The sequence below is a fragment of the Lipotes vexillifer genome, unplaced genomic scaffold, assembly GCF_000442215.2.
Source record: "Lipotes vexillifer unplaced genomic scaffold, Lipotes_vexillifer_v1.1 scaffold774, whole genome shotgun sequence".
Lineage (NCBI taxonomy): Eukaryota > Metazoa > Chordata > Mammalia > Artiodactyla > Lipotidae > Lipotes > Lipotes vexillifer.
In genome coordinates this window covers 406835-423262 of record NW_006788102.1, presented here as the reverse complement: position 1 = coordinate 423262, position 16428 = coordinate 406835, and the positions used below count along the sequence as shown (strand labels likewise).

Here is a 16428-nt window from a genome sequence, read left to right as displayed (position 1 = left end):
TATATATATATATATATATATATATATATATATATATATATATATATCTGAATCACTGTGCTGTACACCTGAAACTAACACAACTTTGTAAATGAACTATAATTTTTAAAAAGTTTAATAATAAATTTTAATTGTTAAACTTAAAAAAAAACTTTTAGAGGTAATGGGTATGTTTATTACGTTGTGTTGATGATTCCTTGGCAGTAATGTTTACAGGCCAAAATTTATCACACTGTACACTTTAAATATGTGCAATTTATTGTAAATTAATTATACCTCAATAAAAACTGGAAGGAAAAAAAAAGCCTGACAAACCAGATAGTACGTATAAATAGAAGAACAAGGAACTAAGGAACTAAAAATAGATAGGAGTAGCAAGATAACCACTAGAACAAAAATAGAATAGAAGCAAAACATATTTATACACAACTCAGCAACTTTTAAAACTAGAAACATGATAGCTCTGTAGATCAGCAGTTCTCCAAGGGTGCCCAGGGGACCCGCCAGTCTTCCAGGGAGTCCACAGAAGAAAACTATTTTAAGAAAAGAAAGGTGCTCTTTGCCTTTTTAATCCTAGTTCTGTCATGAGCCTACAGTGGAGTCTTCCAGGGCCTCTGTGGTTTGTATCACAGATTAAATGTAGAAACAGATATAAGAATCCAGCTGTCTTCCAATAAGCCAAAAACTTTGCAAAACTGTAAAACAACGCCACTCTTCATCAAAAACACTGTTTAATCATTGCAGCACTGTTTACAATAGCCAAGACATGGAAGCAACCAAAATGTCCAACGACAGAGGAATGGATAAAGATGTGGTGGACTTCCCTGGTGGTGCAGTAGTTAAGAATCTATCTGCCTGCCAATGCAGGAGACACGGGTTCAATCCCTGGTCTGGGAAGATCCCACATGCCGCGGAGCAACTAAGCCCCTGTGCCACAACTACTGAGGCCGTGTGCCACAACTACTGAAGCCCGTGAGGCTAGAGCCCGTGCTCCACAACAAGAGAAGCCACCGCAATGAGAAGCCTGCACACCACAACAAAGAGTAGCCCCCGCTCGCCGCAACTAGAGAAAGCCCGCGCGCAGCAACAACGACCCAACGAAGCCATAAATGAATGAATTTATTTTTTAAAAAATAGATGTGGTACACATATACAATGGAATATTACACATATACAATGGGATATTGCTCAGTAATATACAATGGAATATTACAAAAATGAAATAATGCCATTTGCAGCAACATGGATGGGCCTAGAGATTATCATACAAAGTCTAGTAAGTCAGACAGAGAAAGACAAGTATCAGTCTTATATGGAATCTAATTTTAAAAAAATGATACAAATGAACTTACAAAACAGAAACAGACCTACAGATATCGAAAACAAACTCATGGTTACCAAAGGGGAAACGTGGGAGGGAGGGATAAATTAGGAGGTTGGGATTAACATACGCACACTACTATATATAAGACAGATAACCAACAAGGACCTACTGTATAGCACAGGGAACTCTACACAATAATCTGTTATAGGGTTTCCCTGATGGCCAGTGGTTAAGAATCTGCCTGCCAACGCAGGGAACACAGGTTTGAGCCCTGGTCTCGGAAGATCCCACATGCTGCGGAGCAGCTAAGCCCGCGTGCCACAACTACTGAGCCCATGAGCCACAACTACTGAAGCCTGTGCGCCTAGAGCCCATGCTCCACAACAAGAGAAGTCACCGCAATGAGTAGCCCCTGCTCGCCACGACTAGAGGAAGCCCGTGTGCAGCAACGAAGACCCAACGCAGCCAAAAAGTAAATTTCTAAAAAATAAATAAAACCTTGTTCAAAAAGTAATCTGGGGCTTCCCTGGTGGCGCAGTGGTTGAGAGTCCGCCTGCCGATGCAGGGGACACGGGTTCGTGCCCCGGTCTGGGAAGATCCCACATGCCGTGGAGCGGCTGGGCCCGTGAGCCATGGCCGCTGAGCCTGCGCGTCCGGAGCCTGTGCTCCGCAATGGGAGAGGCCACAACAGTGAGAGGCCCAGGTACTACAAAAAAAAAAAAAAGTAATCTGTGATAACCTATATCATAAAAGTATCTGAAAAAGAATGAATATATGTATAACTGAATCACTTTGCTGTACACCTGAAACTAATACAAAAAAATAATCTGTGATAACCTATATAATAAAAGAATCTGAAAAAGAATATATGTATAAATGAAACACTGCTGTACACTTGAAACTAATACATTAAAAATCAACTACACTCCAATAAAATAAAAAAAAGTTTAATAACTGAAAAAAGACATTGTTTATGTTAACGTGTGATGGGCTTATTTTTTTGTTTGTTTGTTTGTTTGTTTGTTTTTGCGGTACACGGGCCTCTCACTGTTGTGGCCTCTCCCGTTGCGAGGCACGGGCTCCGGGCGCGCAGGCTCAGCAGCCATGGCTCACGGGCCCAGCTGCTCCGCGGCACGTGGGATCTTCCCGGACCGGGGCACAAACCCGCGTCCCCTGCATTGGCAGGCGGACTCTCAACCAGTGCGCCACCGGGGAAGCCCCGGGCTTATTATTTTTAAATGAAGTAATAAATGAACACAGCATTTTAAAAATTCCTCAGTTTTAATTTGTAAAAGGGCACCAGTTGATAGATAAAACCCACACAAACAAAACTCCTTGGGGTCCTGAGCGGTGGGGAAGCACTGCTGTCAATCTGTCATTGCTCAGCCCCCCAAGGGACTCCCCGTAGGCAGAGGTCACTACCCTCGCCAAGGGCAGTGACCCCTGAGTGAGGGACCCTGCACTCCACACTGGTGCCCTCAACCTATGGTCTGGTCCCTAGATCATGCCCGGTTCCTAACAAGCTAAGTACAGAAATCAAGATTAAACCTTCAGAAACATTTACAGCAATTTTACGTTGCCACACAACCAAGCACATGATCGATGTATTTTGTATGTTTTTTTAATTCCATTTTTCTAATTGTTCATTTTTATTGTATTTTACAAAAGTGTTAGCCTGCAACAGTTTAAAATGTTTCAAGTGGTCCTTCACCACAGATATATTAAGAAGCACTAAAGTAGGGACTTCCCTGGTGCTCCAGTGGCTTAAACTCTGTGCTCCCAATGCAGGGGGCCTGGGTTCAATCCCTGGTCAGGGAACTGGATCCCACATGCAGCCAAAAAAAAAAAAGGCACTGAACTAGCTATCATATAATTAAAGGGAGGGAGGGATAAATTAGGAGGTTGGGATTAACATACACACACTACTATATATAAGACAGATAACCAACAAGGACCTACTGTATAGCACAGGGAACTTATTTGGACTTATTTGTTTATTTATTTTTGGCCGCGTTGGGTCTTCATTGCAGCTTCGTTGCAGCGTGCCAGCTTTTCTCTAGTTGTGGTGAGCAGGGGCTACTCTTCATTGCGGTGTGCGGGCTTCTCGTGGCGGTGGCTTCTCTTATTGTGGAGCATGGGCTCCAGAGCGCAGGCTTCAGTAGTTGTGGCTCGTGGGCTCTAGAGCGCAGGCGCAGTAGTTGTGGCGCACGGGCTTAGTTGCTCCGCGGCATGTGGGATCTTCCCGGACCGGGGCTCGAACCCGTGTCCACTGCATTGGCAGGCGGATTCTTAACCACTGCACTGCCAAGGAAGCCCTGGAATGATCTTTTAAGCAAAATATGTCGATAGTACTATTTCTCCATGATTAACGTACACTGCTTCTAATATAAGTATCAAAGCATTGCCATTAAAATGGAAATCGGTAATGATAAAGAAAATCATACATACCCTCTTCAGTGAAGAATTTTTCTACAGGTCCCACAAACTGATTAATTTCATTAAGTTCATCTTGGCTAACTTCCGGAAACGGGAAAACTTCTTTCTAAAAATGATAAACGTGTAGTAAAAATTTAATTTTTGGCAACCGCCCACAGTGGCAAAATACCAACCCAAAGGGAAGGAAAAAGACGTGCTAGTTTCCACATCGGCTGGCAGGGCCTCACTCGCTGAAGGAACCGGAAAGCAAACCTCAGAAGGAGCTTAAGACAAGGAATGGCGTTAGACTCCAGCACCTTGGTTCATCCTCCTCCCTGACCCAAAATTGTTTCCAGTTTTGGTCAGCTTGCCCCATGGAGCAGAGAGCCTGGACCAACATTCCAAACCCCAGTCTGGGCCCTGATTTGCAGCTTACTAACTGGGCAGCCTTCGTCACATCCCATCACCTGTCCACACTGCCGTTTTCTCACCTATAATGAGCAGGTAATATTTACTCAAGGCCGTTGTGAAGACCATGGAAGATAATGGATGAGCAAGCTCCTTACCAAAACACAGAAATCCACCTCAGTTATCCTGTGAGCTCAAAGATGCTGCCACTGACAAGAACGTACCGTGGTCACGGGTCTGACATCTTGCCGGGTTCCCACCTGGCTGCTCGCTCCAGCACCCGCCCGTCCTGCCTAATGAGCCCTGCTCCGTGCGCTGAGCAGGGCCACCAGAGGAGGCCCAGCCGAGGAGCCAGATCAACCGGAATGCAGCCCTGGCTCTGCCGATTCTTAGATGTGTGATGGGCAAGTCACACCGCTTCTCCGTGTCAGTTTCTCTCCTGCTACAGGTGATGCCTCAGAAGGCAGCTGTGAGGTGTCCTGAACACGAAATAGCTGCAATTATCTGTACTGGGTACTGGCTCTGCTCCTGTCCCCACAGCCTGGAAAGCGACTCCGCTTCAAGTCTACCTCAAACTGAAAAAGGAGTGGACAGTATTTCCAACTGACCCTGGATTCCCAACCAGGCCATGGCTACACGCTGCCTAAAATCATCCCGCTGTGCCCTCTGGCTTTTGGGCTCCAACCCCCGTTAGCTGCCAGCGCGACCCAAGTGTCTGGATTTGACTGACACCTGCTGAGAAGTGATGTCCCAGGCCCTAAGCTGCCCCCAGGAGCCCTGCCTCTCCTCACAGCACCTCACCAAGCGTCTTGAGAAAGGTCTTCAAAGCAGAGGAGTCCTGTCTCCTCTCCAGCCCTGTAAATAATCAGCCACTCTAGTTACAGGCTCCCAAATCTACTTTCTTCTTTCCGGCCACCTGTACAGGTGATAGGTGGGTGCCATGCCCAAACTTAAAAGAATCCCTGCCTCCAGGCCACCTTCGACCCTGCCCCTAAGGTGGTCTACAAGGAAATTACGCTGAGCTGTCACCACCCCGCAGCCGCTTAGAACAAAGCCGGCTCTTTAGCCGAATGTAGAGGCCACGTCCACTGCACCGGCCTGCACCGGCTCACCTGGGCCTGGTGCAATGGCTGTTAGAGGGAGATGATTCTGGTACCAGCGAGCAGCCAAGTGAGAGGAGAGAACAGGCTGAGAACCAGGTGGCCTCAACTGCAACCAATGGACAACTGTCCCCAAGAGAGAGATCTCGTGCACATGTGAGAACAAATCTCTGATGGCAGTGTTCAGAGTCTAAATGGGGTGCCTCATGGGTGATGGGTTCAATTTCATCAGCACTTTTCAAATTTTTGAAAGTACAACCGGTTTTTCAAATAAATCCAGTGCAGAAACCAAATATGCAAAACAGACGCAAGCCAAGCTGCTCTGGCTGAGGCTGTGAACGGGGAGAAAAGTCACCCAGATCCCTCCCACTGGACTCCCCCACTAGTCCCTGCAGCAGCCCTGGGGGTGCTGCCAGGAAGAGCCTGGGTCCAAATGAGGGCAGGGGGACAACTGCCGGCCTGCGTGATCATGAAGGTCTCCTTCTATTCCGAGATTCTAAGCATCTCGGATACCACGCTGCCGCTCAAACCCCAACAATGCTGAGAGAGACAATGTCTGCAGGAGCCAGGGAGGTACCGGAGGAAGTGCTTAAAAGCTGTCAGATTCTAAATAGAACCTGAACGTAGAGAAAACGGGGTTTGCTGCTGGATTTGATGTGGCTTATGAGAACAGGAGGTGGCAAAGCTGACTCCAGGTATTTGACCTGAACAAGTGGAACAGCAGAGTCACCACCCTCTCCGATAAGACAAGCGGGAGGAAAGACAGGATTGGGTGGAGAGACCAGGAGCTCAGCTTTGGGTGGGCTAGACTGGCGATGCCTAGTAACATCCAAGTGTAGCTTTTGAGCAGAAAGGTAGATATGAAGAGTATGGAGTTCAGGGGAGAAGTCTCAGCTGGAGAAATAAATGTGCATCTTCAGGATACGACAGCATGATACTGAATTCGATTATCAGAGGAATATGCCTGTAGATGAAAAGAGAAGTCCACAGGCTAAGCCTTAGGAAACTTCCACTCCGACTGAGCTGGTTGGAAATGTTGTCTAATGTTTGGACTTGTCAAGGAGCCAAGAAGGAATGAATGTCCTTGAGTAGCTGAGAAAGCTTGGGGTAGTGTTGGCCTTTGCTGGGAGTGGACGGCTCCCCACATCAATGCAGAGAACGCAGAGCACACGGGCGCACATGTGGGGAGGAGGGGTAAGCGTGGCGGTAGAAGATCTTGCCTGACTGCGTGTGTTTTCTCAGTGAAACCGGAAGCAAAGCCGACAGGTGAGAGTGCGGATGGGGGAGGTGGCGCCATAGGTTTGGAGAAGGAGGAGCATGAAATGAGACAGGCTGGGACCTGGGACGCTTTGCTGCAGTGCTGCAATCACTGCACCTGGACACACCTCTCCTTGAGCAACAAAACACAAAGAAGCTGTATGGGACTAAAAATAACTGCGTGCGTGCGCAGTTGGGGCAAATTCTGGATCCAACAGATACAAAAAGACCGAAAAAAAACTGCCACTTTTGAAGAGCCTGGAGCAAAAACAGGGTACCCAACATGCCCCCTGCACACACCACCACCTAAGGGGGGGACAAAGCACCTAAGCCACCCCTCCGGCCTGAGGCCTGGACACATTTCTACCCTCACCCCACATAAGAAACCAGTTTGCCCCTCAGGGATTGAGCGAGCAACGGAACAGGCTGTTTGTTCTTCTGCCCCCCGCTGCAGCTGAGGCCCCGATAAAGCCTTGCCTGAATTTCTTGTCTGGCCTCTAGTAAATTTCTGTTTCTTGGGGAAGGCCAAGGACCCTGGTCGGTAACAGAAAAATGTGTGTTCTTTCTTCCCCAAGCTGCTGGGAGCCACGGGGGTCCCACGACAGAGCACCACACAGCCCCAGGTTCTGGAGGAAACGGCTTCCCTAACTTTAAGACCTAGCTTCGTACTTCTAGCAGGGCAAACCACTCCAGCCAGGGTGTCTGCATCTGTAATGCCTGACGACCTTAGAAAATGTCCTAGAAAAACCAGGGAATAACTCCTAAAGTAATACAGAATCAGTCAACATTCCAGCCAAGCTCAAAGCACTTTACACACATTTTTCTTTGGCTTGTGGGCCACCTGTAGGAGGGGGCGAGGGCTGTTTTCACTCCTATTTTCTGTATGAGAGCACTGAGGCACTTCACAGGAGTTACTAGCCCAAGGTCACAAGACTAGTAGGTGTTGACGCCAGCACCGACTACTCATCCTGCCGCTTCATGAACCTGTACCGCGTCTTAACAGTTTAAAAAGCATTTCCACGTATACACGTCTCGTTACAACACATCTGAGACGCAGAACACATCGCAAGCTCCGTTTTAAGGCTGAAAGAACTGGGACTCAAAGTCACAGAGTCAAGGTCAAATCCAAGCCTTCTGACTGTAAGAGTCCGGTGAGTGCTTAGTAACACTAGGTCGTGCGACCCGTGGAAGGGACGGGCGGGGAAGGCACCTTTGAGCCGGGCTTCTGGGGAACCTGAAAGGTGGGGTGAGCCGTTGAGACTCGGCCGTGGAAGCCAACAGAGAGAGGAGCGACATGGTCTGTGCTTAGGAAACAGGAAACCCCCTCCAGCCCCGCCCAGTTCGCGGCCGGAGCGTTGAGGTGAGAATCACTTAGCGAACACTTCGCCTAGGGTTTCCCAGGGCGTCCCGGCAGGCGTTACCTCGAACACAGGTCAAAACCATAGCTCCTCAGAGCCACAGGGTTAGCACACCCGCCCGCAGGTGCGTTTCTAAGGCAGGTGTGGGGACTCTAACCAGGCTCGACCGGGCCCTTCCCGCAAAGGGCAAAAGGCGAGGAGGAAGGGCAATGGCCGGCCGGGGCTCGGCGTTACCTTCTCGATTTTGCCCAGGAAGAGCTCCTTGGCGAAAGCTTGGCTCGGTGGACTGGTGCGCAGCGGGCGCCGACTCGCGGTGAAGGCCACCAGGGCGCGGCACAAGCGCGCCGCCGCCGCCGAGCGCAAGAAGAGCCCGCAGCCGCTCATGCCGTCCCGAGTCGCTCTCGCCGCCGCCGCCGCTTTCCCAGCGCCTCACTCACTTGCCCCGGGATCGCGCCTCCCGATGACGCCACCCACCTGCGTCGCCCCGCCGGCCGCCAACGCGCTTGCGCGGCCTCGGGCCCTGGCCGGGGCCGCGGCCAATCTTGGCGGTTTCGCGAATGGGCGGCTTCGCGATTGGGCGGCGGCGGCGGCGTGCCGTTTTCAAACACCTGCAGTGGTTTTGCCTAAATGCCGTAAATTACCAGTCCGGGCAGCGTCTCTGGGAGCCGGAACCTAAGCGGTGGCCCAGCTGCCTCCACTTGCCTCCCTCTCGCCAGCTGGGGCGACGAGGACATGGTGGAACTACAAAGCGGGGTCGGGCGGGGGGAGATTCACGATATGGGTTAGCTCTGGAGGGAGCGCACACACGGGTTACGGTCCTTGCTTTAAGTGGGTGATTAGTGAGGATTCCTTTGGTTTTGCTTCATAGCTTACGTATTTGTCACATATATGGGGGGTGGGGAGAAGAAAAGGAAAGAGATATTCCACCAGAGAGGTCCGGATAAAACCCTGTAGTTACTACGTCCCTGGGAAACCTGAAGGGCAAGGGTGGGGGAGAAGCTGGAGCTGGGACCGGTGGCAGGGACGGGATAGGGGGGAGGGCGTCCCCCTCCCCACACCCAGCGATGCCCTGAAGGCCCTCCTCACCTGTGCCTGCGCCCTGCCTGTCGCATTTACAGGGCAGTAACAATACGCTTTTTTCTCATTGGAAATGCTCTCTGCCACCGTCAATATTCAGAGAGCAGTGGGAAACGCATTCAGCTCAACGTGCTGTGCCAGACCCAATAAAAGGTACACTTGTTTGAGTAAAGACTTGATGATGAAAACGCAGTCCTTCTCGGGAGGGACTCGAACCCAGCCAAAACTCAGATTGGGACTCAACCCCCCCCCCCCCGGCCCCGCATCTCAGATGTGGACGCGAACCCGTTGTCTTTTAATTAAAACCTCTCACCTGGTGTTAGAACTTAACTGAAGCTCAGCTTCTTTTGTCTGGTTGCAGAAGGAAGCCGGTGTGAGGCAAAGCGATAGGTAGAGAGTGAGTCTGTTAGCATAGGACGCTTGTGAGAGATACAAGCGGGCTGGCAAGAGAACTGAGCCCTGAGAACCAAGAGGACTACATCTTTATCATCCAAGAAAAAGTGGGGAGGGGAGAAGACCACCTTCTTCCTCATTCTTGGGCAAACGTCAAGGCTTACATCATTAGTTCCTCCTGTGACGCTATATGATCTGACCAGGGCTGTCATGGCGCTATTTAATTCATATTTATATTAGCAAGAGGGAAGTAACATAGACTAAAATATGGTAATTCATCTCAGGTTTCAGGATAATGTCCCCTTTCAGCTAGTTTCTTTCCTTTTTTCACCTCTATTTCTCTCTTGGCTACACGCAGAAATGCTATTCTTAAAGGATGATTAACTCCCTGACTTCGTGTAACAAGATTCAGACCCCACGTCTTTTGTCTTGTGCTTTAACTATGAGGGTTTGTGGCTTGAGTGTGCCTGGCGCTTGGAGGCACCTGTCTTCCTTCAAGGTAGTGTAGATCGCTGCTAGGTTACTGGATTCCTCTCTTGAGTGGTCATTAGCTTACACAGTCTCCCAAGCTCCCTTAAAGTTCCCTCTGTGTCTTTAATCCCCTAGTGGGATTTCTAAACTGACTATTTGATTATCCTACTCTATCCCGATCAATGACATAGCATCAGGGAAAAAAAGAGCTCAAAAACTTTCTTGGTTGCAAAATACCTGTACTTGCAGGCAGCTTCTGCGATGTGCTCTCTCTTTTGTCTTTTTAACTTTTAAAGGCTTGTCACCTGGTTTCTTCCTCAGTGGTCAGTATTTGCCAGTCTCAGCATTCAGCTTCTCAAGAAGGCATTTGGTAACAAGTGCCTTTGTGAATTAACTCTGCGGGTGAAACAAAGGAAAAGTGCCATTGCTGGGTTTTCAGTTTGAGCTGGTGTACATTTTGGCCAAAAGAAATGTAGTCAAATCAATCAAGTCATCCGATAATGTGCTGGATCCTCTTTAGTGGATCCTAATTTGGTTGGATCCTCCCTAAATTAAACAAGTGAGAAATTCAGTGGCACACAGTTTCCAAAACAAAAATTAGAAAAAAATTAAGGCGTAATTTCTACGTACTCTAGTAGCATGTACAATGGGAAAAGTTTTGGAGTTCTACAACTTTGCCGGTTTCTAAATTCAGTTTTCTCATCTGTAAAAATGAGTATAATATCACTTACCTCACAGAACTTTTGTGAGGATTAACTGAATCCTTACAAAAGCATCTACCACAGCAAATGGTCAATGTTTTTCTTGTAATAATATAAAAATAAAAAATGGTTACACACTGAGATTTCCATCTTATACTTGAGTATTAGCCTCTGAGGAATAGGATGCCATTTTTAAAGTTTGCTTTACACATAGAATTTCCACATTTCGTCTTTGAAACACTCTCACCGGGTACCTCTGAACGTCCTTCTGTATGATCACGTCAGTACAACTGGTTCTCATACATGACTTAACCAGCAAATAATCTGGCACTCTTGTGTGGCCATCGTGTTGGTGTTAGCATACCAGGATGCTTGGCTCTGGGCCTCTGGCACATCCTCTGAGTAGGAAACTATTCCTACACCCCTCAGTGTGAAAGCCATACACCGGGGAAGGTCATGGAGACATTTACGAACACAGAATTAGAAGAAAGCGGTAGCGTTGTCTCCTGTCCTAAGGTTACAAGGTCAATAGTCAGTCATGTGAAAAATGAGAGTCTAGTCAAGGTTCCTGCCTCGTAGCCATCAGCGTCCTAACTAAAGGCTCACGGATAAATCACGCAGTTATCACCAGTGAGTGCATTCCCTGCTGAGAGAAGATGGCTGACACCTCACTGTCCAGACATCAAGTACCTGCAAGAAGAGAGGTGTCCCTCAAAGAAGAATGTTGTCTCGTACACTAAATTATGTTGTACCTCCTTCCCTTTTGATGTGTATTTGTCCAGATTATTACGGAAACATGCAAGTCACTGGCTTGTTGAAAGCCACAAAGGTAACGAGGTGTTATGGGTTGAATTGTGTCCCCCCAAATTCATTTGTTGAAATCCTAACCCCCAGCGCCTGAGAATGTGACCTTATTTGGAATGAGGGTTTCCTGTTGCATTGTGTTGCAGATGTAATGAGCTAAGTTAGGAAGAGGTCATAGTGGGGTGGGGTGGACTCCTAGCCCAGTACAACCGGTGCACTTACAAGAAGGAGAAATGTAGACAAGGATGTGCACACAGGGAGATGCCATGTGAGGGTGAAGACAGAGATCAAGTTAACGCTTCTAAAGGCCGAGGAAGGCCAAGGAGGCCAGCAAACTGCAGAAGCTGGGAGAGAGGACTGGGACAGATTCTCAGCCCTCAGAAGGAACCAACCCTGCCAACATCTTGATCTTGGACTTCTAGCCACCAGAAGTGGCAGACAGTAGACTGTTTAAGCCCCCGGTCTGTGGTTCTTTGTTAGAGCGGCCCTTGCAGACTAAGACATGAGGGCCTGTGATTCTTGGCACACGGCAACATCAGTAAACAGGGCCTAACAGCGACCACGGGGCTGGGGCCGTGTCTCACAGCCCACGCACCCAGGGCTCCTGCTACGGTTTGGAATCGATGGCTTCCTTCTAGCTTTTAAGAGATGAGTGGTCATTCTCTGCTGCCTCCTCTTCCACCAGCTGGAGGCAGAGGACTCGGCCCTAGTGGGCGGCGGGACGAGATGGGAAAGGCCTAGGTCTTTGAATATTGGTCTTTTCCTCCAAAGGAGGAAAGCCAGCCACGGAATAGGGACACCCATGTTGAATATTAACAGGAGCAAGAAATATGTACTGTATGAAGCCACTGACATTTGGGGGTTTCTTACAGCAGCCCCCAACTAATAAAAATACCTTCCAAGTGTCAAGGAAAACACTATAAGGAACAGTATATAAAGAGTCACCATTTTAGGGGCCAGTCACACCTGTCATGCTGGTCAGCTGAGCCCCAAGCAACCAGATGGTTATTATTGAGCCCCATCCTGGTCACCCACAACGAGTGCCCTTCTATGCCAGACACTGGCTGGCTCACGTGCTTCACATGTGTCAATATCATTTAATCCTCTAAAGGAGCCTGTGAATTCAGGCACTTTATGCCCATTTTGCAAATGGGAAACACAGGCACTGAAAGCTCACAGTCCTAAACAGCAAAGCCAGGCTCCGGGCCCCGCCGGCTGGCTCCTGGACCTGTGTCCTCATCCCCCAGGTTGTACTGCCTTCCTGAAGGCGGCAAGGCAAGACTGGGCGGGTGAAAAATGACCTCCTTCTCTGTCATCACTCGGCCCCATTACTGGCCGACCTGAAGTAAGGTGAAATTACCCTGACGGAGGTCAGAAACCCCATCAGGCCTTGGTGTCACTCTCCGTCTCTGCCAGCTCGACGGGCTGACACGCCCTTGGGTCAAGTTGCAAGGAGAGTCAAGCATGGCCCTTGGTACTTAGGTGCCCCTTTTACGTGTGTTCTGGCTCTTGTTTCTTTTGTGGGCTTGTCAGTCTGAATGTTTCGGACTGACGTGTCTGAGAGGTCCTTCTGCTCGGTGACGCGCTTTCACCAAACCCCTTCATCACCCTCCTCCACCGCCACACCTCGGGCAAGGCACGTCCTATTCCAGAGGCCCAGTTTCCTCACCTGTCAGATGATGAAATCAACACAAAACATGGATTTTTATGCAAATTAAGTGGCCTAACATTTAGTTCTGCTCCCACTCTACACACTGCAGACTTCAGGGTCTAACGACCCTGAAAAAAAGAGCCTAAAAATAGGGGCTCTTAAGCTGAGACCTGGTCCTAGTGATAACAGTTTTTCAAAATCTCAGGAGAGCTGCAATCTTAACAGCATCAACAACGACAAAAACAAAATACCTCTGATTTTTCCTTATGCTTCAAAAGCCAAAAGAACCTAAGATTCAACCAAGTTCTAGAGCGTGTGTCCCCCACTATTACAGTATGAAAAGCGTGTTAAAATAACATGCAACAAACGCTGTGTTGAAACTGCCAGCATTCCCAAAGCAACTGCTGTAATGTAAGAGCCAAACAAGCACATTAACTCACTGGGGTCTTATCTGTTTGCACAAAAGCCAGTAGAGCCTGAAATCTTATTTCAAGATGCCCAAGTGGCAGAGCCAGCATCCTTAACTCATGGGAAACTGCCCTAAAAGAAGATGCGATGCCAGTCCTTGCTGAAGAGACTTACTGCGGACTATTCCTCTTCAACTCAAACAAACAACTCCCAGGAAACATAGCGGTGGACGCACAGTCCATCACCCTGATGCCTGCAGTAGCGGAATCCTGACGCACAGAGAGATCCGGCTGGGCCATCGTTGGGAAGCTCTGCAGTCAGCCTCTTGCCAGAAAACCCTGGGGGCCTCTGCAAAGGCGTTTGGCACTCTGCACTAACATTTCTTTGAAAACAACAACAATACTTTTTTGTAATCCTTTAAGCCAGTGACTGTGGGGCTGCAAACCAGATAATGAAGCGTTATGGGGGAGAATTCATCTTAATGGTTCACCCACTGATCCCGGGAGGTAAAGACAGCTCAGGCCCCAAGTCGGTCCCTGCATTTCAAAGAGCTTTCAGTGCTCACTCAGCATGAGCTGATAAAGAATAAAGTTTGCTCGCCATTAAAGCTCAATAAAAATATCTAGCGGACCACACTGTGATTTCCTAGGCAGAGACTGATAATCAGCTCTGTTCTCCACATTTGTTCACTTATCATTTCTACCCTGCTTGCCTCCAAGAAGGGACCGGCCTGTATATTCACACACCATGGTGAGAAAGAAATGCACGAAAAAATCCTCTTTCCGTCGTTCCTGGCTGTTGTAAGTGCAGATTACAGGACCATGGACAGTCGGCATTAAGTCAAAAATTATTGGTAATTGCTGTGTCTTTTCTATTTTAAGGAAAATTACTCCTCTTGATTTTTTAAAATAAGTTTTATTTATTTATTTTTGGCTGCACTGGGTCTTCATTGCTGCGCGTAGGCTTTCTCTAGTTGTGGCGAGCAGGGGCTACTCTTCACTGCGGTGTGCGGGCTTCTCATTGCGGTGGCTTGTCTTTGTTGCGGAGCACGGGCTCTAGGTGCGCGGGCTTCAGTAGTTGTGGCACGTGGGCTCAGTAGTTGTATTTCGTGGGCTCTAGAGCGCAGGCTCAGTAGTTGTGGTGCACAGGCTTAGTTGCTCCGCGGCATGTGGGATCTTCACGGACCAGGGCTTGAACTCGTGTCCGCTGCATTGGCAGATGGGTTCTTAACCACTGCACCACCAGGGAAGTCCCACTCTTCTTAATTACTTAATAGAACTTGGCATTTACTCAAATTCATTTTTTCCCAGTTGTAATTTGTAGGAGAGATAACCAAGTGAAACTCATCTGAGGACCTCATTTTGTATTTTCCCCTGCAATTCACTGTAATTAATCGTTTGTTTGTTTTTTTTCTTTTTCTTCTTTTCCTGAAGATCCAATATTCTCTCGCTGGCCAGATTGCAGTATGTAAACTGTATGTGCCCAGCACTGCCCTACAAACGGCTCCCGTCCTGGCTGTTGATTACAAAAGGCCGACAGCAGTGGGTTTTCATGAAGTCTAGCCAAAGGTGTCAGGCATACCGGTTTGGACTCCAGGTCACAAGGAAAGGGCCATTTGGGGTGCCATTGACTAAGAAATACTCTATAGAATGAAGGCTGGTCCCACCAAATGTGGATGAGTAAGTACCTCCCCAACTTGGATGCAAAGTCCGGTTAAGCGTATGAATCCAGCTTGTGAGATAAAGCAGCCTTTCGTCACCAACACTTTTCCTGTGGAGAGCAGAGATGTTTTGTAAGAGAATAAATGCTCAACATACATCATAGCTGTATTACGCTAGCTCCTTATGGGTGTTGAAGATAATGAGTTTAGCTTGAGTCCATGACATGCAAAATGGGTTTTAACCAGCAAAGTGAGAAGGAAGACCGTGGGGTAAAGGATGGCCTTCAGACCAGAAGTTGATGCAAAGGTATTTCCCCTTTCAAACCTCTCCCTCGTTATGGCTTTGATGCCAGATAAGGCTACAGGATCTACCGGAATACTGTTGTCACCGAGCAGGACACTATGGGGTCTTTCTAGAACAGGACCAACACCCATGTCCTCTGCCTGCCTTTTTTTGTCTGTAGAAAAACTTTAGTCGAAGAATAAATTTAATCAGAGAAGTGAAAAAAATGCAGAAAGAAAAGCAAACAGTCAAGCAAGACAAAATAATAACAGTTTAGTCATTAACCAAAGTCAAGGACCTTTAGTTCCTCCTCAAGGGCTATAGGTAATATACTGACTCATGTCCTTTGAGCTGTTTTGCAGCTACTGAAACCCTCATCGGGTGGGAGAAGTTAACTGTCTGCTGCCCGCAAGCCCACAGACCCCAGACCAGCTGGAACCAGAAGGTTGATTATGCCAACTCCCGATTACCTCGCCACCAACCAACCAGAAGGATATCCACGAACAGACCACGCCCCACAAACCCCTTCACTCACCTTGTCTTTTTATAAACCTTTCCCTGAAAGCCTTTTGGGACTTTGGGCCTTTTAAGCACTAGCTACCTGACTCCTTGCTTGGGGACTGCAATAAACGCTGCACTTTCCTTCACCCCAACCCGGTGTCAGCAGATCCTGCCCCACACAGAGGTGCTAGCCGTTGTCATTACTGTCATCACCCTCAAGGGCAGCCCTCCTGAGGCTCCAAAGGCGTCCACTTCAATGACACTTCATCCAGTCATCACAGATGACAGCCACTGCATGCCCGGACTGGCAGCATCCTGTTTCCCACGGGATGCACTCAAGCCCAGGCCTCCCCACAAGTAACTCCCAAATCCCCTCATCATTGTGGGGCTATCTTCTCGTACCACTCACGGCACCAGTTTTGCATCCGTCAGAGTCCAGGCGACAGAAACCTCAAGGTAATTTGATCAGGGAAGGTTTAATACAAAGACTTTTAAACTATTTAGGGGGGATTCAATACTAAGAAGGGATAGAAAAAGGATTCTCAAAAAAATACCCTTGAAAGAGACACACTGTGGAGCGTGGGCCCTTCCGAAGACCGCACTTCACGCTCATCGGA

General features: G+C 48.3%; 1 protein-coding gene across 1 annotated transcript; it reads right to left on the bottom strand.

Annotated features, from left to right (window-relative positions):
* Positions 1-3772: 3772 nt before the first annotated feature.
* LOC103083787 (acyl-CoA dehydrogenase family member 9, mitochondrial-like) lies at positions 3773-8246 on the bottom strand (the record flags this gene model as incomplete). Its single annotated transcript, XM_007461246.1, has 2 exons — positions 8097-8246; positions 3773-3866 (listed from the first exon to the last, which is right to left on the bottom strand). Coding segments are annotated over exons 1-2 (244 nt in total), but the record flags the coding sequence as incomplete, so codon positions are not given.
* Between the last annotated feature and the right edge of the window lie 8182 nt (positions 8247-16428).